The 24866-nt window shown below is 40.9% G+C and overlaps 1 protein-coding gene across 4 annotated transcripts in view; it reads left to right on the top strand.

Annotated features, from left to right (window-relative positions):
- akap6 (A kinase (PRKA) anchor protein 6) overlaps positions 1-24866 on the top strand; it is a 413822-nt gene that overhangs the window by 119182 nt on the left and 269774 nt on the right. For all 4 annotated transcript variants that reach the window (XM_072568962.1, XM_072568965.1, XM_072568963.1 and 1 more), the window contains one exon: positions 3955-4206. In XM_072568962.1, the coding sequence (XP_072425063.1) occupies positions 3955-4206 (252 nt within the window). The remainder of the gene's footprint in view (positions 1-3954; positions 4207-24866) is intronic.

Genomic DNA, 24866 nt, shown 5'->3' with positions numbered 1-24866 from the left:
CCAATGAGTTAGTGCACTTTTTACATACATTCATGCCTACTTTTTAACAATCCCATGCCTCACTTAAAGGGTACCTGACCACAACCCAAACGTTTCTTAGGACCATACATAAAGTGATACCTTGCTTTTCCTGAGGATACCCTGGCTATCCACACAACTCCACAATGTTGATATCTGGTCTTTCTAAGTCCAATCTTTACATGTCATGTATCACACACTTGGAATCCCAGAAACAGACATAAGAACTTAAGAATATGAGAAATAGGAGCAAGAGTAAGCTATCTGGCGTCAAGCCTTTTCCACTATTCAATAAGATCATGGCTGATCTTTTTGTGGATCCATCCATGACCCATCTATGTGGTACTTAAATATGAAGATACTTAAAAATGCTTCAGCCTTGTTTTTTTGTTCCCTGATGAGCTGGATTCCTCCATCACTAAGGATGAGGATATTTGTAGTCTTTTCCTCCAGTTAGATGTTCAACTATCCACCAAATTCACAACTGATATTACAGAACTGCAGAGGTTTGACCGGATTGTGGGATTTCTTGGTTGTTTATTGCATTCTTTATCCATTATCTGGCTGGCAAATAGTCTTTGTTGTAGCTTCACTGGTGTGATACCTCATGTTTAGGTGTTCTTGGGCACTTCTCCTGACATCCTCCCCTGCTGTCTTCATTGAATCAGAGTAGATCCCTTGGCTGAATGGTAATATAGAGTGGGCGAAATGCCAGACCATCTGCTGGTGGGCTATAAATGCCTAGATTTGATGCTCAGCTTAGGGTACATCTGTTGCTCCCAATGCGGTCTCCTCCACATTGGGGAGACTGGATGCCTTCTCGCAGAGCGCTTTAGGTAACATCTCTGGGACACCCGAACCAATCAACCCCACCACCCTGTGGACCAACATTTCAACTCCCCCTCCCACTCTGTCAAGGACATGCAGGTCCTGGGCCTCCTCCATCACCACTCCTTCACCATCCAACGTCTGGAGGAAGAACGCCTCATCTTCCGCCTTGGAACACTTCAACCCCAGAGCATCAATGTGGACTTCACCAGTTTCCTCATTTCCCCTCCCCACACCTTACCCCAGTTCCAACCTTCCAGCTCAGCACCATCCTCATGACCTGTCCTACCTGCCAATCTTCCTTCCCATCTATTCACTCCACCCTCCTCTCTGACCTATCACCTTCAGCCCCACTTCCATCCACCTGTTGTATTCTTGGCTACCTTCTCCCCAGCCCCACCCACTCTCATTTATCTCTCCACCCTGCAGGCTCCCTGCCATCATTCCTGATGAAGATGCTGCCTGATCTGCTGTGCTTTTCCAGCACCACTCTAATCTAGACTCTGATTTCTAGAATCTGCAGTACCCACTTCTGCCTTAGGGTACAAATAAAGCATTTCAAGGAGGGTGAAAGCCCAATAGCATAGTGAAAGAGACCGGAAAGCTTGAATTTGTAGTATATTTATGCTGTCACATTTAATATACAAAGGGAAGTGGTAACTATCAATAAAAAAAAATACTATTCTGGCCACTAGATTTTCTGATATCATCTGTGATTTAATTAAAGAACTCTGTGTCAAAGTAGTGTCCTCTTGCCGGAGTACATGAATATATTGGTTTTACTGAAATATGCATAATTGAAGGGTGTGCTACTGAAAAGCACAGCCAGTCAGGCAGCATCCGAGGAGCAGGAGAATCGATGTTTTGAGCATAAGTTGCTCCCACCTATCTGCTCCACCCTCATCTCCGACCTATCATCTTCACCCCCACCTTCATTGACCTATTGCATTCCCAGATCCTTCCCATTTATCTCTCCACTCCCTTGGCCCACAAGCCTCATTCCTGATGAAGAGCTTATGCTCAAATCATCGATTCTCCTGCTCTTCAGATGCTGCCTGACCTGCTGTGCTTGCCCAGCACCGCATCTTTCGACTCTGATCTCCAGCATCTGCAGTCCTCACTTTCTCCTGAAATATGCACAGCCTACTTAAGTGCTCAGGATATAAAATGTGCATTATAGTTAATGTGTAATAACGTGTTTATACTTTGAATTCAAAATTCACAAGCGCTGATTGCATTGAACTAAATTAAAGAGCTGTTTAGAATGAAAATCACAAATTGAGAGAAAAGTTATGGAGTTCTAAAGCAAAATATCACTCACAATTACTTCAGTGACAATATAGCAATAAAAAAGAGCTCAGGGAAGAAAAGCAAACCAATTTCAGACATAACTTGTGATTTGCACTTAATAGAAGTTATAGAGATGATCCAGAATCCTACTTTTCAGACTCTCAAACTGTATTCAAACACCAATGCTGACCAGTGACAGCTGTGTAATTTTCATATGCACGTCAGTCCCAGTAGAGTCATCAGGACACACTACAGTTTAAACAATTGTCCACACAAAGATGCAAATTTCCTTTCAATCATACCTGTGAGTAGAGTCAGTTGAAATGATACCTCTGTGAAACACGAAGGTGGGAAACGTGACCCACACCCATGAAAGTGATAGGTGCCGTGTTTGGAAATTGGATATTCTCAATCGTATTTTTGCAATACTTAAGAAGTACTTCATCAATATGAAAACCCAGGTGTTAAATTTTCACATATCCCATCAAAAGGAGATCAGTGACTTGAGCAGTCTTTATTGAATGAGTTTGACCAGTAAAGTGATTCACATCATCAATTGCATGTGCTTGCTACAAAGGATACTTTCTTCGGAAAAAGTAGTGAGACAGTGCTATTAAAATTGAAACATAGTGGTGTGAAATACAACTGATAACAGAATGCAAATCACCCTTACTTGTAGCCTCAAAATCAACTCCTGGGCAGCATTTTTTATTGTCCTTGGCTTAACTTTACTGTAGGTCCTTTGAAGAGAATCATTTTGAAAATGGAAGATACATAACTGCATTTTCTGGAGTCAGCTCTATTCCTTGATCCCAGATCCACCACTGGTTGGAATAGACAATCATTAAACTGACGTAAAGTGTCAAATTCATTTGGCAAAGCCTGATCAAATTACTGATCTTCTTTTGATAGGATACGTGAAAATTCAATGCCAGGATTTGGATGGATCTGATCCCATAATTAGCACAAGCCAGACTTCCTTCTGAATGGGTAGGCTCACAAAGTTAGAGGGAAAATAAGAGTCTAAGAGCAGTAAGTGATGGATAAATGAGAAGAAAGGTTCTGTAGAAAAGGTTCTGCATCAGTGGGTGAGGATGGAGTAAGGGGAATGGCAATAAGGAAAATAGCCCCTTGACAGAGTAGCCCTTGGCTGCTAGGAACGCTAACCCTCTGGCATATGCAGCTGAATGACTACCTCTACCTGCTACCATCTTTTTCCTTAACTGCCTTTGTCAAGGCTTGTAATGAGTCAAATTGATTGTCCATCCTGTGGGCTAGGAAGCTCTACTGGGCTCTGAACCCCTTCCCATCATATAACCAGTATCAAGAATGTGTTGAAGAAACTGCTTCTACAGGCACACTGCAATTGCATGCATACATGGAAAACTGCATCTCAATTTTTATGAACCATATAGTACTAGTCTAAGGATAATTTAAATGATTCTGAAATTTAGCTTTTAAAGTTTCAGAGAAGCAGGCACAGGAATAAACACTCACTCTACTATATAAGTGCATTCTGAAACAATATAACAATGAAAAAAAGGTTAAAATTCCAATAGATTAGGAGTTCCATCAAAAATACAACATCACAACTGCAGCACCCATTAATTATGTGAAATCCAAGCGTCAATGAAAAATAGATTTTGCAAAAATGTAGAAGTCCCTGAACTCAGTGAAGATATTAAAACTTCCCAAAAGTTCAATGACAGACCTTTTCTCACAATAATCACACAAGTAGAGAAAGGTCCATGAAAAATTGATGAGGATCCGACTATTGGCAATGAGATTCTGTAAGCTATCTTCTTTCTCTCCCTGCAGGATATTTGTGAAGATATTTCAGATCATGTGGAGCTGATCCATGCCCTGTTGGAGACAGAAATTTCACTGAAGCTTCTCTCTTACTCAGTCAATATCCTTGTGGACATCCACACTGTTCAACTTTTGTGGCACCAGCTACGTGTGTCAGTCCTTGTGCTTCGTGAGAGAATTCTTCAGGGTCTTCAGGATTCAAACGGAAACTACACAAGACAGACTGATATTCTTCAGGCTTTCGGGGAGGACAGAAAAGAGGTAAGAAAGTGGCTTTTAATCCACTTCAGAGGGTGTTTCCCTTCTCTGAAGAAGGAGGAGATTTACGTTGTTTTAATCCTCCTTGGAGTAAGTTTAACATATAAAGTTTAATTATGTACAGTACTAAGTCGTATCGGAGGATCGGGGATATGGACATATATTGTACATACCCACTTCGAAAGGGTTTGGCATTAAATAAATGGGAAAAAAAATCTATGATTCATATGTAACTTCATACTGGTCATAATAACACAATACATCAGGTAACTGTCAATGTACTATTTAATTGTCATGACATTGGATTGGAAATAATATTTTTCAACTTGGATGTTCTTCTCCCTAAACTAGAAGACAATCCATCTTTAAATAAAACTTTGATCCTTTTCCCTATATAAATTGACATATCCATTTTAAAAACAAAAAGCGCTCGGGTAATTTTTACCTTCATTTATTTTAATATGCTGAAAACCAGGTAGACGTTACAACAGATAGCTGATCTGTTTCGTTTGTTACCTGCCCAGGTGAGAAGGTCAAAGTTACCCCCTAACCTCTCCTGGGAGCTGAAAGTTGTTGCTATCACAAATAATATAAATTTACAAAATAGGAGCAGAAGTAGACTATTCAACCCCTCAAAACTGCTCTTCCGATCAATAAGGTCATAGCTTGTCTGCTCTTGTTTCAATTTCCAACAGCAATCTATCCACCTATTTCTTGAAAGTATTCAATGACACCACCCCGACTAGAGAGTTCCAAAGCTACACACCCCTCAGAGATAAAAAAAATCACCTCATCTCTATCCTGAAAGGGTGACCCAAATAATAGTGCCCACTGGTTCTGGATTGACCCATTAGCGGAAGCTTCCTTTCCATGTCCAACTTGTCAAGATCATTTGGAATCTATATACTTCAATCAAGTCAGGCTTCATTCTTCTAAATTACAGAAATAAACCCAGCCTCTTTGATGTGTCCTCATAAGACAACAAGCTTGTTTCAGGGATCAAGCCATTGAACTGATTCTGAACTTTCTCCAATACATTCACGTTTCCTTAATATAAAGACCAAAACTGTTCATTATATTCAAGATTGATTGTGGTCTGAATGACACTTCCCTAACTGTTCTTATAACTCTTAATTTATTTATCAATCAAAAATCTTTCTAATGTGACTTTGAGTATATTAGAAGTCCCAGCCTTTATTGCTTGCTGGGAAAAAGGATTCCAAATATGAATTAAGAAAAAATTCCACCTCATCACTGCCTTAACTGGAAGATCCTTTATCTTAAATGGTGCTCCCGAGTTCTACAATTCCTCCACAAGGGGAAACATTCTTTCAGCATTTGCCGCATTAAGACCTCAGAAATTATTCCTGTTTCACTCCACTAGTTACAGTTTACCAAGATGAAAAAGGTCCATTTATCCCATTTTAACCCTGTCTCCGTTGTTTGCAACAAATGTTTCTTTTTCTTCGGAGCACAAAGCTAAAGTGTGGTTCACTAGAAAATTACGAAGCCAATAACCAAGGTTTTCATGAGTCAAGAAAGGTGAAAATGATCATCTACTAACACTGAGGAAAAAAATTAATTATGCAAAATTAAAAAACACAGGTAATAAATTTAAAAGAGAGAGTAATTGGTATTGATACAGAAAATAAAAGCAATACGATCAAATAAGTCCTTAGGGTCTTTGAGATTCTTAAAGTAAACCACAATTGTTTAATGATTGGCATGTATCCTCCACAGGTACAAAACCTCTAGATAGCTTTGAATTGTTGGTGAATGGCTGCTTTCCCCAATTTGCTTTTTTATTGGTTGCTATATTCTAAGATGATGAGAGAACGAGGTAGGGAGAGAGAGAGAGAGAGAGAGAGAGTCTTTCAGTTCTTGCATACAAATCTCCTTTTCCTTTTCTGTCTTCTGCTCTCAAAAGCAGCTGTTGAAATGTAATTTTGTTTGTATTCTTGAATCTAGCTACATTGTCTTTCCAAGTTGGCTAACTGCAGGTGAGCCTTTCATTTCCCAATGTGAAATTATGCAACTGTGAATTAAACAGGAGATTACATTTCTTGATGCTGACTCAGTTGATTAGTTTCAATGCCTTCAGATAAAAGTGGTAATGCAAATGGCCTTGTTTATTTACATGGGTCACATGAAACTGACACCGTAATCAGTTTAGGTCCTTGTTTCTTCCTTCTTTAAAAATAATTTTGATCTAAAAGGCTGCAGGCATAACAATCAAGCGTTAGAATTTAAACATTTGGTTGATGAAATTTACAACTGTTGTAATATATTTAAGTATTCAAGTCTCCAGCCAAGTGCACATTGCAGTCATGTCTCTGTATGGTTACTATATCAGATTAATTTGCTTTATTCATGCTATCAATTCATTCATCTTGTTACAAATGCTGAGTGATCAGATAAGGAGCCTTTAATTTTGGCCTTATACTGTTTTTTGTTTACTCTGACCTTTATTTTCTTGTTCTTCACTTTGTAAGCATTGTTCCTTCCTGTTACACCTGGTTATCCTTAATTGTATCAGAATCCTCCACAATTTCATTGTGCTTTTACTTTAACTTTCTAAATCTTCCTTCATGTTAACCTTGCCTCCACATATCTCCCCCAACCATTTAAGTTAAAGCCTTCTCTAACAACCATAATGATAGAATTTGCCAAGACACAAGTAACAGTGCATTTTCAAGTAAATATCTTTCCAATAGTACAATTCCCACTTTCTCTGGTGCTAGTTCATATACACCGAGAATGAAAACCCATTTCTTTCACATCAATCTTTGAGCCACAATATCAACTGTGATCTAGCCATTAGCTGTTCATGTTCCATCAGCAGAATGTCTTCCTTAGTTCTACCTGTGCCATAGATTTTCTACCATGATGCATCAGCACAGTTAGCAGGAAAAACCAGTTAAATCAGATACTCAATTAACAAGACAAACTTATGGAGCAAAAGGCAGATAAGTCCCCTTATACTGTGGAATCCTAAAAGAGGTATCTACAGAGATGGTAGATGCATTGGTTATAATTTTGCAAAAATTCTTGGATCTTGGAAAAGTATCATAGGATTGGAAAACTGTCAATATGACATTCCTAGTCAAAAAAGAAGGGAGGCAAAAAGCAGGTAGCTATAGACCAATTATCCTAACACCACCACCCCTTCCCTATTGTTGGAAAAACATTGCAATTAATTATTAAGGATTTACCAACAGAAGAAATGTGGAGCTTATTCAAGAATCAGCTACTATGTACCCGTCAGGAGGGAGGAAGTTGTTGAGTGCGGGAGCCATGGTTTACTAAGGAAGTTGAATCTCTTGTCAAGAGGAAGAAGAAGTCTTATGTTACGATGAGATGTGATGGCTCAGTTGAGAATTACAAGGTAGCCAGGAAAGACCTAAAGAGTGAGCTAAGAAGAGACAGGAAGGGACATGAGAAGTCTTTGGCGAATAGGATCAAGGAAAACACTAAGGCTTTCTATAGGTATATCGGGTATATCAGTAAGATTAGGGCCAATCAAGGATAATAGTGGGAAATTGTGGGTGGAGTCGGAGGAGGTAAGTGCTAAATGAATATTTTTTGTCAATATTCACACTAGAAAACAACAATGTTTTCGAGGAAGATACTGAGATACAGGCTACTAGACTAAATGGGATTGAGGTTCACAAGGAGAAGGTGTTATCAATTCTGGAAAGTGTAAAGGTAGATAAGCCCCCTGGGTCAGATGGGATTTATCCTAGGATTCTCTGGGAAGCTAGGGAGCAGATTGCAGAGCCTTTGACTTTGATCTTTATGTTTTCATTGTCTACCGAAATAGTGCCAGAAGATTGGAGGATAGCAAATGTTGTCCCCTTATTTAAGAAGGGGAGTAGAGACAACCCAGGAAATTATAGACCAGTGAGCCTTACTTCTGTTGTGGGTAAAGTGTTGGAAAGGGTTGTAAGAGATAAGATTTATAACCATTAGTTGATATAAGGAATAAGTTGATTAGGGATAGTCAACATGGTTTTTTGAAGGGTAGATTTGTGCCTCACAAAACTTATTGGGTTCTTTGAGATGGTGACCAAAGAGGTGGATGAGGGTAAAATGGTTGATGTGGTGCATATGGATTTCAGTAAGGTGTTTAATATGGTTCTCCAAGGTAGGCTATTGCACAAAATATGGAGGCATGGAATCGAGGATGATTTAGCTATTTGGATCAGAAAGTGGCTAGCTGAAAGAACACAGAGGTTGGTGGTTGATGTAAAATATTCATCTTGGAGTTCAGTTCCTAGTGATATACCGCCAGGATCTGTTCTGGGGCCTCTGCTGTTTGTCATTTTTTTAAGTGACCTAGATGAGGGGATGGAAGGATTGGTTAGTAAATTTGTGGATGACATTAAGCCTGATAGAGTTGTGGGTAGTGATGAAGGGTGTTGTAGGTTACAGCTGCAGAGCTGGGCTGAGGGGTGGCAAATGGAGTTTAACGTGGAAAAGTGTGCGACGATTCACTTTGGGAAGAGTAACAGGAATAATGAGTACCAGGCTAATGGTAAGATTCTTGGCAGTGTAGATGAGCAGAGATATCTCGGTATCCATGTACAGAGATCCTTGAAAGTTGTCATCCAGATTGACAGGGTTATTAAAAAGGCATACAGTGTTTTAGCTTTCTTGGTGGAGGGATTGAATTTTGGAGCCACAATGTCATGCTGCAACTGTACAAAACTCTAGTGCAGCTGCACCTGGAATATTGCGTACAGATCTGGTCATGCATTATAGGAAGGATGTGGAAACTTTGGAAAGGGCTCAGAGAAGGTTTACTAGGATATTGCCTGGTATGGAAGGAAGGTCTTAAGGGGAAAGGCTGAGGGAATTGAGGCTGTTTTCGTTAGAGAGAAGAAAGTTGAGAGGTGACTTAATTGAGACATATAAGATAATCAGAGGGTCAGATAGGATGGACAGGGAGAGCCTTTTTCCCCGGATGGCGATGGCTAGCACGAGAGGACATAGCTTTATATTGAGGAGTGATTGATATTTGAAGATGTCAAAGGTAGTTTCTTTACTCAGAAAGTAGTTGGGGCGTGAAACGGCTTGCCTGCAACAGTAGTAGATTCACTAATTTTAAGGGCACTTATGGTCATTAGATAGGCATATGAATGAAAATGGGATAGTGTAGGTCAGATGGGCTTCAGATTGATTTCACAGGTCGGTGCAACATCGAGGGCCGAAGGGCCTGAACTGCGCTGTCATGGTCTATGTTCTATGTAATCAAGCAGAGTCAGCATGGCTTCATGAAGGGGAAATTGTGTCTTAATAATTTATTAGAACTTTTCAAAGAACTCTCATCCAGAATGGCTAGAGGGTACTTCCATAAGGTGTTCAGAAAGCACCTCACGAAAATAACTCAAAAGTTAAGAGCCCACGCTGTTAGAGGTAGTATATTGGCATGGATAGAGAATTAGCTAATGACCAGGAAACAGTGAGTGGGGATAAGGGATTCTTTTTCAGTTGGTGATCTGTGACAAATGGGATTCCATATGGTTCAGTCATGGACTGCAACTGTTTACAATGCATATTCATATATATTAATTAACGGAGGAAGCAAGTGAATGTACTGTAGCCAAATTTGCAAATGACTAAAATTGTTGGAATGGCAGGCTACAAAGGGATGCAAACAATTTACAGAGAGATATTGATAGATTAAGTCAGTGGGTGAAAAGTTGGCAAACGGAAGATAGTTTAGAAAATGTGGAGATGTTCATTTTGGAAGGGAAAACCATAGGACAAAGTATTTTGAAATGAAGAAAAACTACAGAAAGTTGCAGCCCAAATGGACTTGTGCACAAAACACAGAAAACTAGCACACAAGTGCAGCAAGTGACTGATGGAAGGCTATTGGAATCAATCAGGTTGGCTAATGGAGTATTTCAGAGGGCTCGGAGTATAAGAGTAGGGGAGTCATATTACTACTGTGCAAGGCACTGGCAAGACCACATCTGGTGTACTGTGAGCTGTTTTGGTCTCTTCATTCATGGAAAAATATAATCTCATTGGAGGTGGTTCAGACAAGGTTCACTAAGAAGATCCCTAGTATGGAGGGATTGTCTTCTGAGCAAAGGCTAAACAGGTTGGCACTGTACACAGTGGAGTGTAGAAGAATGAGAGATGATCTCATTGAAATGTTTTGGATTTTTAAGGAGCTTGATGAAGGACTTTTGCCCGAAACATTGATTCTCCTGGTCCTCAGATGCTGCCTGAACAACTGTGCTTTTCCAGCACCACACTCTTGACTCAATCTCCAGCATCTGCAGTCCTTACTTTCGCTGAGGTAAGCACTGAGAGTGTGTCGTCCTCATGGGAACATCTAGGACCAGATGGCATTGTCTCAGAACAAAGGGGCACCAAATGAGGAAGAAGTTTTTGCCTCAGAGGGTCGAGAGTCTTTGGAGCTCTTTGCCACGGAGAGCTGTGGCATCAGAGTCCTTGTGTATATTGAAGGCAGAGGCAGATTCTTGATCAGTCAGGGAATTGAGGGTTATTGGAAAACACAGGAAAGTGGATGTGAGGAATATTGCATCAGCCACCATCCTATTGAATGGCAGAGCTGGAAGGGCTGAATGGCCTACTCCCGTTCCTATTTCTTAGCATCTTCACTAATGGGAGTTGGTTTTCCTGTCATGAGTTTATTTCTCTTTGGCTTTGACTGAAAATAAAACACTTAACTTGAACAAAATTATAGACAAATGTCTAAAAGACCACTTCGACTAGACTTTAGATTGAGTATCAGAGTTTTACAGCACAGAAAGTGGCCCTTTGGCCCATTATGTCTGGTAATCAACTATCTAACTATTCTAACCCCATTTACCATGGATACTTCCCTTCCCACTCTAAGTTCGATCCTACCTTGCAGGGATGCCCTTAATCCTGACATTGGGCAGATAAAACAACTTTGGCTACAGAGAACGCATCTATCTATCTCACTAACTATACTGTAACCTTTGAAAATTACATTTCTTTTAGCTCATCCAGCACTTGCATCATGCCATCATCAGTCTACTCATCCTTCCTACGTTTCCTACTCTTGTACCCACAAAGCTGCAAGAAGCTCAAACCTGTTAGAGAATTGCAAGGTCTGAAGCCTCTGGATTCCCATACCTACTTTCCTCATAGTTACACTCCCCTGACAAACTTCAAAGACCTAGCCTAATGGGTGAGACTGTCAATTGGAACTAAGTGTCCAGATGACATTGCCCTTGCCAGATGAATCATACAGTTCCCAAGCTCATATTCTGTCTTGACGTGCACTAAGCAAGAAGCTGCTATCTTTGTACTTACTTCATGCTTCGTGCCTATTTATACCAGCTGAAATTGATCAGTGATGAGTCAGCACTGTTGGCAAGAGAAACCAGATCTAATTAGATATCCAATTAATTAATTGTAGTTGCCATTTCTTTTGGAAATTTATGTATCACTGACTGAGAAAATAATGAACAATTTTAGTAGAAAACCATAGATAAATCCTAAAATCAAACAAGACTTGATTTTAGAGACATCAAGTTTTATAGCACGGAAAGAGACCCTTCAGTTCATTGTGTCTGCGCGGATCGTAAAACTCCTAACAGTTCTTATCCCATTTTCTAACATTTGTCCTGTAAAGTGTGCACTATGGCATTTCATGTGTTCATCTAAATGCTTCTTAAATGTTGTGAAGGTTTCCATGTCTCCCACCATTTCAGGCACTCCAGATACATCTCCATCCTCTGGGTGAAAAACCTCAAAATTTCCTTTAAATCATCGACCCTTTAACTTAAATTTCTACCTCCTGGCTGTAATCCAACCACTAAGATACCATGGTGAAGGACATCTCGAGTTGGCTTGAAAGGATACTGGAGAAGACGGGGGAGGAGCCAGTTGTCATGGTCTGTGTTAATACCAACAACAGACACAAGCAGGCAAGAGGTCCTGTTTAGGGAATTTCAGGGATTAACAACAAAATTTAATAAAAGGATCTCTAAAGTGGTAATCTCTGAATTATTACCTGAACCACATGCAAATTAGCAAAGAGATAAGAAAGTTATGGAAGTAAACACGTGGCTAAAGGAGTGGTGTGGGAATGTGAGGTTCCATTTCTTGGGGCACTGACATCAGTATTGAGACAGGAGAGAATGATACCATTGGGATGGGCTCCACTTGAACTCATCTGGGGCCCAGATTCTCACAGAAATAATAAAAGGGGTAGTCACGAGTTTTTACTCTAGTTAAAGGTTGGGAAAGGCTCAGTAGAGGTTATTAAAGTTTGCAGAACAGATAATAGGACAAAGAATCTGGAAAGGGTCAGAAATCTAACTTCAGGCACACCAAAAAAGGGGACAACTATAGAAGGGAGGGCAGTCAATACAGGCCTAAGGGTGTCTATAAAACAAAGTCAATGAGCTTGTCACACAGATTGAAATTGACTGGTACGGTGTTGTAGGTATCACAGAGAAGTGGCTGCAAGGGGATCAGGGCTAAGAACTAAACATTCAAGGATATGAGTCCTATCAAAAAATCACAGACAGATGGGCAGAGGGATGAAATTGCCTTGTTAGTAAGAAATGAAATTAAATCAATAGCAAGAAATATAAAAGGTTGAAAGGTGTAGAATCTGTGTGGGTAGAGTTGAGGAACTGCAAAGGATAAAAGCCCCTGTTAGGAGTTAAGTATAGGTTTCCTAAGAGTATTCAGAATGTGGGAAAGAAAATAAACCAGGATATAGAAAAGGAATGTAAGAAAAGCACTACTACAATAATCATGAAGCACTTCAGTATGTAGATGGACTTGGAAAATCAGGTTTGTAGCAGATCCCAAGAAAAGGAATTCATGGAATGTTGACAAGATTTTTTTTCGAGCAGGTTGTGGTAGAGCTGACTAGAAAACAAGCAATTCTGAATTTAGTGATGAGTACTGAGGGAGATTTGATGAGGAAGCTTAACATGAAGGAACCGCTAGGGGGCAGTGATCACTATATGATAGAATTCACCCTGCAGTTTGAGAGGGAGAATCTAGCATCAAGTGTGATGGTATTACAATTGAGTGAAGATAATGACAAAGGCAAGAGAGAGGAGCTGGCCAGAATTGATTGGTAAAGAAGGCTAGCAGGGAAGGCGGTAGAACAACTATGGCAGGTGTTTCTGGGTGTAATTTAGGAGATACAATAGAAATTCACCCCAAGGAAGAAGAAACACATCAAGGGGGGGGCAACCATGACTGATAAGGGAAGTCAGGGATAGCATAAAAACAAAAGAAAAAGCATAAAATGTGGTCAAGATTAGTAGGAAACAAGAAGATTGGGAAGCCTTTAAAAACCAATAGAGAACAACTCGAAAGGCAGAAGTGGGGAGAAGATGAATATGAGAGTAAGCTATTTCATTATATAAAAGAAGATTGCAACAGTTTTTATAGATGTCTAAAAGAGGCAAGGATGGACATTGGACCACTGGGAAATGAGTCTGGAGAAGTATTAACAAAGAAATGCAGAGGAACTGAAAAGATACTTTGCATCAGTATTCTTGGTGGAAGACATCGGCCACAGACCAAAACTTCAAGAGAGCCCAGGGGCAGAAGCAAATGTAATGGTCATGACTAAGGAGAAGGTGTTGGGGAGTCTGAAAGCTTGAAAGGTAAGTAAATTACCCAGACTGGTTGGGCTACTTGCCAGGAATCTGAATGACATGGCTAAGGATATTGTGTAGACATTGAAGATCTTTAAGGAATCACTGGAGTCGAGGGGGGGGGGGGGTGGAGAGGTCTCCCCCATACCACACATTCTGAAGGGCCTGCAGCAGCAACCTCTCCCTGAGCTGGGTCCTCTTCAATCTCCACGGTGATCTGCTGCTGGCCCTGGGTTTGCCGTCGGCTCTGCTCCACCTCCATCTGCTGTCACCTTCTAAAGAAGACAGCCACAACAACCAACATCCCATCAGTAGCAGGGCACTGGACGCTCAAATGAAATGACTTACATTGGGAACACAAGGAGTGAAAGAGGTTTTTAGGTGTTAGAAGAGTCTTTGTTGGCAAAATCTGCAGCCAAGGGCTGAACACACTCCTCCAGACAGTGTCACCCATTGCATCCCGATAACCAGGGCCATGTCTCTGTCATTCATTCAGCACTGACCTCAGTGTGTGCACCAACCTGATTTAGGGGCCACGCCAGTTAAGTGACCAACATATTCCAGCAAAAGGAGGAGCCTGCAGCGTTCCACAACCCTTCCCTTCCCAGTCAACTTCTCTCTGCATTCAGTACAGACGATCATTAAACCAACATGACAGATGATGAAGTGATGGTCTCCACCTCCCAGGGCACTCTTCAAAGTTGCACGAATAATGGTTCACATTTGGCTAGCACCGGTCATACTTAATGTCATTACTGCTAACTTTGCCATTATTGAGACGCTAATTTTCAATTTGCAGGTATCAAGAGTGTGGTGCAAATTGCCTTTGACCAGCATCTGACACCTTAGTAGCTTCACTCTGCATGCACAGGAAATAGGTGATGAAATGTAAAATTAAATGTAGCTGTATTTTGTAAACAGCTGCTTTAGATATTTGTTCCTTCAATGTCCTGGTGTGCAGCAGATGGGGAACTTCAACTTCTGCCCATCAATCTAACACTGTCTCCATTCACTCTGAGCATTGTCCCAGCCAATTTCCCAAAGCACTTCACATCTAGAAAATGGTGAGTGATGGCAGGGAACACAGCTCACAGTGAACACCTTCTGCATCTGCGTCACCAGGATCCCCACAGAGCCACTGTGTCCCTTTTTGTCTTGAACTATCCCAACAACTCATCCCCCCATGTGGACACCATATTGAACTTCTACAATTGTCCTCCCTGCTCCAAGAATCCCATCATTACAACTTAACAAAGCCTGTCCTGCTCCTCTATGTTCTCCCTGTAGGGAGATCATGGTCACTGCCACTAATACCCTCTTCCTTAGCTGATCATGCCCTCCAATTTTGCATAACCTTTGCATACCTGGAAATTGTCCTCCATCACTGTCCTAGTCCCCACCTCTGCAAATGCCTCTGCTTTCCCCTCCCTCCGCACCAGCCTTGTCTTCCCTATCCCTTTTTGCAGCGATCCCTCTGTTGCTCTACAGTTTACCCATGCACTCTAATGATCTACCAACAGGTAGATCCCCAGACTTGTATTCACCCCAAATATCTGACTGCCTTTCATGAGCAGCTCTAGATGTGACTGATCAGACCTTGACTGCTGTGTTTGCAGATCTATGACTCCCCAGTCTGCTAGCCCTGCAGGACTGAATGCTGCCCCATCCCTGCATTGTAGACAGACTGATTTTCTGACAGTGAGCATCCCAACAAGGCAAGTAACCAATGCCAAGCCTCTAGATCGAGAATGGTCTGTGCCTGTGACTGACCATACTGGGACCCCCACATGGAGACCAGCCATCCTCTTGATTAGACTGTGCAGTGTGCTTGCTGCATGAGCAGCTGTCAGTTTCAGATTGAAGTCTCAGGGTAACAATACATGAAGAAGTCCACCCTGTCCCTTGGACAGATCATTACTGTCAAACATAGCAAGTAGCTAATCAGTGTGTCTGCACAAAAGAGCTTGTCAACATGACAGTACTGATAGCCTTTGGCTCTGGCTGAATGCACGAGCAGGCAAGGCAAGACAAGGATCCTGTAAGCAAACAGTTAGGAACTAAGTGTGCAAAGACTAAGAGAGCAAGCAAACAGCCCTGAGTTACAACCCGTTCCAGTGTGTGAACTGGGTGCATGCCTTTGTGTGCAAAGTATTCCTGCGCAGCCTGTCAATGTGAGTTGCTGGTACACTCTCCAATGCAGGTATTGCTTCCTAAACAGCCTGAAGTAGAACAGAGTGGTGCCATTATGGCTGTGAGGGGTTGGCACATGCTGGATGTCAATGGTTATATACAGACTGATGCCTGTTAATCACGCCCTGAGATTTTGTTTGGTTCCACACAGCATGGAGTAGGCGGTGAGCTGAATTCTCCGCTTAGCTGCTCTGTTTTCCCATGTCAAATGCGCTCACTGTCTAGCTTGTCTGGCATGTTTGGGAAGACAGAAAGCTGAAATATTAACGAGGCAAATTGGGCCACTAATAAGAAATAATCCCCCTTATTGATCAACTCTCCACTGCCTTGTGAGAAACTTATCACATTGCTTGGCAAAGATGAATGAGATGCTCCTGACTTCGAGATAGGCCTAGGTGAACATCTTGTGCGATTCTGTCGTAAGTCTCACTGTAGACCACGTCATTCGGACCCCTATAAGATTCCACTCCATGATTTTCAATACTTCTCTGTGAATCTGAAATATGTTTCTCCTCTTCATCCACTGTTCTTTGCCAAGTCTTGCAGGACAGTGGAAGCAAACATGATTAAAATACTTACTGCTCATCACAAGCATGTACATCAAATACATGATGTGAAATTTAAATGCAGATTTCAAGAAAATAATTGGAAACAACTTATACAAAACTTTTAAGGAATCTTGAAACATATGAGATTAAAAGTAACTCCAGACTTAGCTCAAAGAAAATAAATTACAGGCTAGTTTGCAAATGGATTCAAGATCATGTGATTTAGTGCTCAGGATGCCAGTAAAAGGAAGTTCTTTGAAAACCTCTGAAGCACACTTATCTGGCACTAATGTATTGAAACGTTAAGGATTCACTTGGAGTGGATTTCTAATGGGAGCCTGTTCTAAAAAATCAATTACTCTGATAGACTGAGAAACTTGTAGAGCATAGAAGGAGGCCATTCAGTCTATTATCTGTGCTAGCCAACTAAGATCTCACTGTACTAATCCATTTTCCAGCTTTTGATCCATAGCCAAAATCTATGCTTTCTGGTTATTGGCGTCTCCACTATTGGAAAATGTGCCTTCCTAACCCCTTATCCTCATAGTCTTATACACCTCAGTAAAGTCCCCTCTTAACTTTCACTGCTCCAAGGAAAACACCTGCAATCTATCTAATATTTTCTCATAGCTCAGACCCTCCAGTCCATGCAGTGTGCTGATAAATTCCCACTGCACTGTCTCTAGTGCAATCACATTCTTCCTATAATGTGGTGACCATGACTGCATGCAATACTCCACGTGTGGATTTGCCAGCATTTTATACAGTTTCAGCACAATTTCCTTGATCTTGCATCCAATGCCTCAACTAATAAAGACCAGTATCCCATATGTCTTCTTAATATCTTAATACCTTATCAACTTGCCCTGTTACCTTCAGCTTTCTGTGGATATGCATGCCAAGTTTCTTTTGATCTCAGTACTTGCGAAGGTCCTACCATTTAGTGTGTAATCCCTTCCCTTGTTAGGTCTCTACAACCTCATCCTTTTCTATGTTGAATTCCATTTACCACTGTTGTTACCAGTTGACCAGTCTGTCGATGTCCTCTTGCACTTTAGTGCTATTTTCATTATTTCCCATATTATCAATTATTGTGTCATCCACGAAGTGCTTGATCATATTTCCTATATTTGAAGTTCAAATCACAATTAACACTAAAAGCAATAACGGTCCCAACACTCAGCCATAAGACTATAAGACATAGGAACAGAATTAGGCCATTGAGCACATTGAGTCTATCTCTGTTTTAAATGCAGTCACTTACTTGGCCTCCATAGCTCTCTGCGGCAATGACTTCCACAGATTTACCATGCACTGACTGAAAAATTTCCTTCTCATCTTAGTTCTAAAAGGTCATCCCTTCGCTCTGAGGAAGTGCCCACAGGTCTTTGGTTCTCCTACAAATAGAGACATCTTCTCCAAATCCACTCTATCCAGGCCTCTCAGTATTCTGTAAATTTCCAGAGATCCAAAGTTCTCAACCATTCCTCATATGACAGGCCCCTCACTTAGAGTCATAGAGTCATAGAGATGTACAGCAAGGAAACAGACCCTTTGGTCCAACTCATCCATGGCGAACAGATGTCCTAAATAAATCTATTCTCATTTGCCAGCATTTGGCCCATATCCCTCTAAACCCTTCCTTCCTATTCATGTACACATCCAGATGTCTTTTAAATGTTGTAATTGTACCAGCCTCCACCACTTTCTCTGGAAGCTCATTCCATGCACGTGCCATCCTTTGTGTGAAAAAGTTACCCCTTAGGTCCCTTCAAAATCTTTCCCTTCTCATCCTAAACTTATGCCCTCTAGTTCTGGACTCCCCCCAACTCAAGGAAAAGAACATGTTTCTTTACACTATCCATGCCACTCATGATTTCAGAAATCTCTATAAGGTCACCCCTCAGCCTCCGACACTCCAGGGAAAACAGCCCCAGTCTATTTAACCTCTCCCTATAGCTCAAATCCACCAACTCTGGCAACATCCTTGTAAATCTTTTCTGAACCCTTTCAAGTTTCACAACATCCTTCCTATAGGAAGGAGAGCAGAATTGCATGCAATATTCCAAAAGTGACCTATCCAATGTCCTGTACAGCTGCAACATGGCCTCCAAACTCATATACTCAATGCTCTGGCCAATAAAGGAAAGCATACTAAATGTCTTCTTCACTATCCTATCTACCTGAGATGCCACTTTCAAGGAACTATGAACCTGCACTTCAAGGTTTCTTTGTTCAGCAACACTGCGTTGGACCTTACCAATAAGAATATAAGTCCTGCTCTGATTTACTTTTCCAAAATGCAACACCTTGCATTTATCTAAATTAAACTCCTTCTGCTACTTCTCAGCCCATTGGCCCATCTGATCACGGTCCCGTTGTACTCTGAGTAACCTTCTTTGCTGCCTGCTACACCTCTAATTTTGGTGTAACCTGCAAATCTAACTATGCCACAAAGCTGGGCCTTTTTTCTAAAAGCTATTCCTTTTCCCAAGGATACTCTGTCCTTGATGTTTTTCAGAGGAGTCTTAAAATAGTCCGGGCTCTGAATTGGCTGGGTTGGTACAGAGATGAAAAGGGTATTGGGATGCCTTTTTGTTTATAAGTAAACAGATGAGACTTTAGGCCACAGCTTTCATGTTTTAGAAGTAACCTATATAATGAAAGGGGAGTGGTCAGTCCTGGAAGCTGAATTCATGTTGTTAATCAGTTCAGTGCAGCAGAAGCTGTGTGTGTGAAACAGGTTAGTGAACTCTCTCTCCTTCTGCTCTTCTAACTTCGACCTGTAAGCTTCTGTTTCAGTTTTACGCGACATTTAAAGGTTTTGTTTATTGGGACTGTTGCGTATTTTGGAACAGTATAATTAATTCTAGTTTGGATAGACTGCGTTCTGTGGATATTCTATATTTTGCTCTATGTGTTTCATTCTGTAATTTTGTGAATAAATTTTTGTCTGTTTTAAAACCTCCAGGCTAAAGAGCATTAGGGATAGTCAACATGACTCTGTGTGGGAAATCATGTCTCACCTACTTAATTGAGTTTTTTGAAAAAGTAACAAAGAGTATTGATGAGGGCAAAGTGGTGGACGTGATCTATATGGTATTCAATAAGGCATTCAACAAGGTTCCTCATAGTAGACCCGTTAGCAAGGTTAGGCAGCATGGAATACAGGGACAACTAGCCATTTGGAACTGGCTAGAATGTAGAAGACAGTGGGTGGTAGTGGAGGATGGATTTTCAGGGTCATTCTTGGAAACTTCCTCTGGAACCCCTTCCAATGCCAGCACATCCTTCTTTTGATATGGGGCCCCAAAACTGCTCACAATATTTCTAATGCAACCTTACAGCCTTACTGAAAACCTTATATCCAGCCTCAGCAGTACATCCCTACTCTTGTTTTCCAGCTCTCTTGAAATGAATAATAATATTGCTTTGTCTTCCTAAGTACCAACTGAACCTATATGTTAACTTTAAGAGAATTCTGGACTGGGATTCCCAAGTCCCTTTGTGCTTCAGATTTCCGAAGACATTCTCCAGTTAGAAAATAGTCTACACCTCTATTCAAGATTAGAGTGGTGCTGGAAAAGCACAGCAGGTCATGCAGCATCCGAGGATCAGGAATTCCTGATGAAGGGCTTTTACCCAAAACGTCGATTTTCCTGCTCCTTGGATACTGCCTGACCTGCTGTGCTTTTCCAGCACCACTCTAATCTTGACTCTAACCTCCAGCATCTGCAGTACTCACCTCTGCCTACACCTCTATTCATCCGACTGAAGTGAATAACTTCACACTTAACCACATTGTTTTCCATTTGTGACTTCTTCGTCCACTCTCCCAGTCTGTCCATGTCCTTCTGCAGCCTCTCCACTTTCTCAACAATACCTGCCCCTCCACCTATTTTTATGTCATTTGCAAACTTAGCAACAGTGCCCTCAGTTCCATCATGCAGATCATTAGCTTGTATAATGTCAATAATTGTGGTCCCAGCATGAACCCTGCAGAACTCCACTAGTCACTGGCTGACATCTTGAAAAAGACAACTTTATCCCCACTCTCTGCCTTCTACCAATCCTCTATCTACACCAGCACCTTGCCCCTAACACAGTTGATTATTGTCTTATTTGGAGTTTCCTGTGTGGCACTTCTGGAGATCCAAATAGATCATTTCCACTGACTATCCATGTTTAACTCGCTCATTACCTCCTCAAAAAATTCTAACAGATTTGTTAGGCATAATCTCCCTTTGATAAAGTCATGCTGACTCATTCTTATTTTACCATGCACTTCCAAATACTCTGCAAACTCATCCTTAATAAAGGATTCTAAAGTCTTGCCAACAACTGAGGTCAGGCTGACCAACCTATGATTTCCTGAGTACTGCCTTCCTCTCTTCTTAATGAGAGTGTTGCACTAGCCAGTTTCCAGTCCTCTGAGATCATTTCTAACTCCAGCAATTCCTGGAAGATCACCACCAATGCCTCCATAATCTCTCAGCTATGTCCTTTAGAAATCTGGGATGTAGTCCCTCTGGTCTGGATGATTTATCCACTCACAGACCTTTTATCTTTACCTCAGTCGCGGTCACTATACCCATCTCTGCTCTTGAGTCTCTTGAAGTTCTGGTATGCTGCTGATGTCTTCCACTGTAAAAACTCATACAAAGTACTTATTCAGGTCCTCTGCCATTTCTTTGTTCCCTTTACTATTTCTCCAGCATCATTTTCAGCAATCCAATGTTTACTCTTGCCCCTCGCTTACCTCTTACATATCTAAAAACAATTCTTGCAATTTTCCTTTATATTACTTTGGACAAGCAGGAAGCTGGAAGAGCATAACAAGCCAGGCAGCATCAGGAGGTGGAGAAGTCAATAGGAATGGGGGTAGGTGTAAAGGGAGTTACAGTCAAGTCTGAGGGAGGCAGAGAACTTCTTCAAAGTGGGCATCCTTTAAAGAGACTTTGCAGTGGTACAAATCTAGTTAGAGACAAAAACCACTGCAGGTGCCGGAATCCACTGTAGACAAGCAGGAGGCTAGAAGAACACAGCAAACCAGGCAGCATCAGGAAGTGGCAAGTAGGAGGGTGGAAGCTGTCTCTCATATTTCACCTTCTCCCCCCTTATTTTTTTTTAATTATCCTCTGCTACTTTTAAAGGATTTTTAATCCTTTGGCTTCCTACTAATCTTCACCACATTGTATGCTTTATCTTTTGCTTTTGTTTTATCTCTGACTTACCTTGTCAGCCATGGTTGCCTCAATGAATTTCTGCTGTGCCTTCAGAATTACTCCCAGAAACTCCTACCATTGCTGTTCCATTGTATTCCCTGCTAGGGTCTCCTTTCAAGCAACACTGGCTGGCTCCTCCTTCATGTCTTTGTAGTTACCTTCACTCATTAGGAAGACTGTTACATTTGATTCCAGTGTCTCCCTCTCAGCTGCATGGCAAATTCTATCATATTATGGTCACTGACCCCTAGGGTTCATTCACATTAAGCTTCCTAATCAAGTCTGCCTCATTACACAGCCTTCTGAAATCCACTGGAAACAGACTTCCAGGCACAGTAACATATCACTTTGTTACCCATGGGCTGTTTACCTTCTTGACCAGCTTGCCATGAAAGACCTTGTCAAAAACATTGTTAAATACCATGTAGACCACATCAAATGTATTTTTCTCATCAGGGCTCCTGGTTGCCGTCTCAAAATGTTTGGTAATTTGAATTTCCTTCTTACCCTCCAGACTTAGCTGCAGGCCACAGTTATTTTAATCGCAGAGTTTCATTTACTCCCACCTGTTCACGTCACACACAAATACAAATACATACACACAGACACAGCAAGGCATGCCTTTTCCCTTGCTTACTTTTTTCACATCTGTCTTGAGGTCTAATTCAAAAGGACACTGTTTCTAAGATTGCAGAGCTAAGAATTCAAACAAATTAGTTGGTCTGTAAGAGATACATCTATTTCAGTTGCTACATTGTGCATACATTTAGAGCTTCTGACTGGGAAATGCATGTAGTAATTTTGTGAGATGCACTTCAGTGGGTTTTTCGTGATATCCTCCAAACATATACAGCAATGTTAGAAGAGAAGCCTCACAGACTGTATTCTATCAAATTTAATGTCTATAAGAAGTTAAGTCTCAAAATGATTTTGTCTGGCTTTTCTTATACCATGATCCTCGTTGAGATAGAGTTTTGATCTGGATATTTTTAAATCAGACATCTCAGACATGTTGTTATGCATATCTGGGACAGATGGGACATGAATCTGGGCTTCCTGGCTCAAAGGCAGGGACACTACCACTGTGTGACAAGAACCCTTTCATCTGTGCTTCAGGTGTGAGCCTAGGTAGACAATTTTGACAGCAACTGCAATTAATCCCACCTACACATGGCTTTTGAGAGGGCTTTTGTGGTAAGTGTTGTGCCCCTACCTCTGAGCCAGGAGACTTGAATTCAAGTCTGACCTGCTCCAGAGTTGTGTAATAACATTGCTGATGATGTTGAGAAAACATCAGTAATGCAAATATTGGACTGAGTCGAGCTTCAAGCTGTTAACTGAATAAATGTTATACTTGGGGGGTGGGGTGGGGGGGGGTGCAGTTGCTGTTGTAACAAAGTAGTGGTGTCCCTATCAGTTGACCAGGAGGCCAGGATTCAAGCTCCACTTGCACCACTGATGTGTAATAACATCTCTCAGAAACTAATTGGAAAATATCTAGCATACATGTACAAGTGTGCACAAGAAGTTACTGGTTAGTGAAGAGATTTCCTCCTCCCCTTTTAAGTGTAGTACCCAGCTATAGTGTTCCAACTGGTATCCTGGGTCGGTTGACTTAACATGGGGCATAAATCTTATGATTACAAGATCTATAGAAATGAGGAAGTTTTTGTAGCATTCAATTCTTCCTTAAATGATTCCACTGTTGTACCCAAGAATATTTTTATGCACAAATCACTAATTCCATGAAGAAAATATTTGGTCCAAAGTATGTTTCACATCTGCCTGAACCACTTTTTCTTATCTTAACTTTCAATTCAATTGAAGTGAATTTTCCACATTGCCCTTTTCTCTAATGACAATTGAATTATACACTCCATAAAATTATTTCTTACACATCCACTTTCAAAATTGAAGATTCCAAGATTCCAAATATTTTCCTGCAGCTTATCTTGCATGAATTAACCTCAGGACACATCGGTGCTTCAAAGTCTTCCTTGTGCCAGTGACCTTAACTGAATGTAATTGCAGAATGAAATATGAACAGAACAGAATACCTTCCTTTGACTTCTGTTTTACATCTGTATATGAAGTTCAATATTCTAGGTTAAAAATCACACAACACCAGGTTATAGTCCAACATGTTTAATTGGAAGCACAACAGCTTTTGGCGGACTGCTCCTTCATCAGGTGATTGACCTGATCACCTGATGAAGGAGCGGCGCTCCGAAAGCTAGTGTGCTTCCAATTAAACCTGTTGGACTATAACCTGGTGTTGTGTGATTTTTAACTTTGTACGCCCCAGTCCAACACTGGCATCTCCAAATCATGTTCAATATTCTAATTATTGTGACTTTGATTTGGTTTCTTATCAACTCTTCCTGAAATTGCTGAGTATCTTTCATTTCAACCTTAGCTATTAAATCACTATTCATGTATTTAATGTTTCACTTACTTTTGTCATCCTCCGTGTATTGCTTTGCATTTATCTACTTTAAATTTCATTTGCCATTTTCTCATTGTAAACAAAAATGTCAGAGCCAGGAGAAAGAGGCAGACTGAACTCATCTGTTTTTGTTTGGCTCCTGCATATAAACTGAATGGTTTTAATTTTGAAAAGACTGAGGCGTGTTTCTCAGACCCTTGCAAATTCTAAGTCACTTGCAGCCGACTCTAATTTAGATTTCCCAGTATTATTATTTGTTCTCGCATTCAATCCCAGAGTGATCTTCTGTGACTTTACGATGCACACAAAAAAGAGACAGTAAAAGAAAGGAGTTGCCTGTATGTGAATATTGGAATCAAACAGCATATTGATCAGTTTATGGCCATCTCACAGTCATAACGCAGAAGTGAGGAGTTGTAGAGTTCCTTCAAAGTTGAAGATGAGGCAGCAAAGTGTGACTGCAGTTTCTGACATTGTTTGCAGACAGATGATCAGTTTGCTATTCAAGTGAATTTAAGATGCTTCAGAAATAGGTTTCAAGGCTTTAAGTTTCAGGGCAGATGTAGCTGATGGCGTGGAGTCTGTTTTCTTGACTGATGCTATCAGATCGATTTAAAATTTC

The sequence above is a fragment of the Chiloscyllium punctatum genome, chromosome 4, assembly GCF_047496795.1.
Source record: "Chiloscyllium punctatum isolate Juve2018m chromosome 4, sChiPun1.3, whole genome shotgun sequence".
In the NCBI taxonomy this organism is placed as follows: domain Eukaryota; kingdom Metazoa; phylum Chordata; class Chondrichthyes; order Orectolobiformes; family Hemiscylliidae; genus Chiloscyllium; species Chiloscyllium punctatum.
The sequence above is the reverse complement of the archived record's forward strand: the minus strand, read 5'-3'. Positions and strand labels throughout refer to the sequence as shown.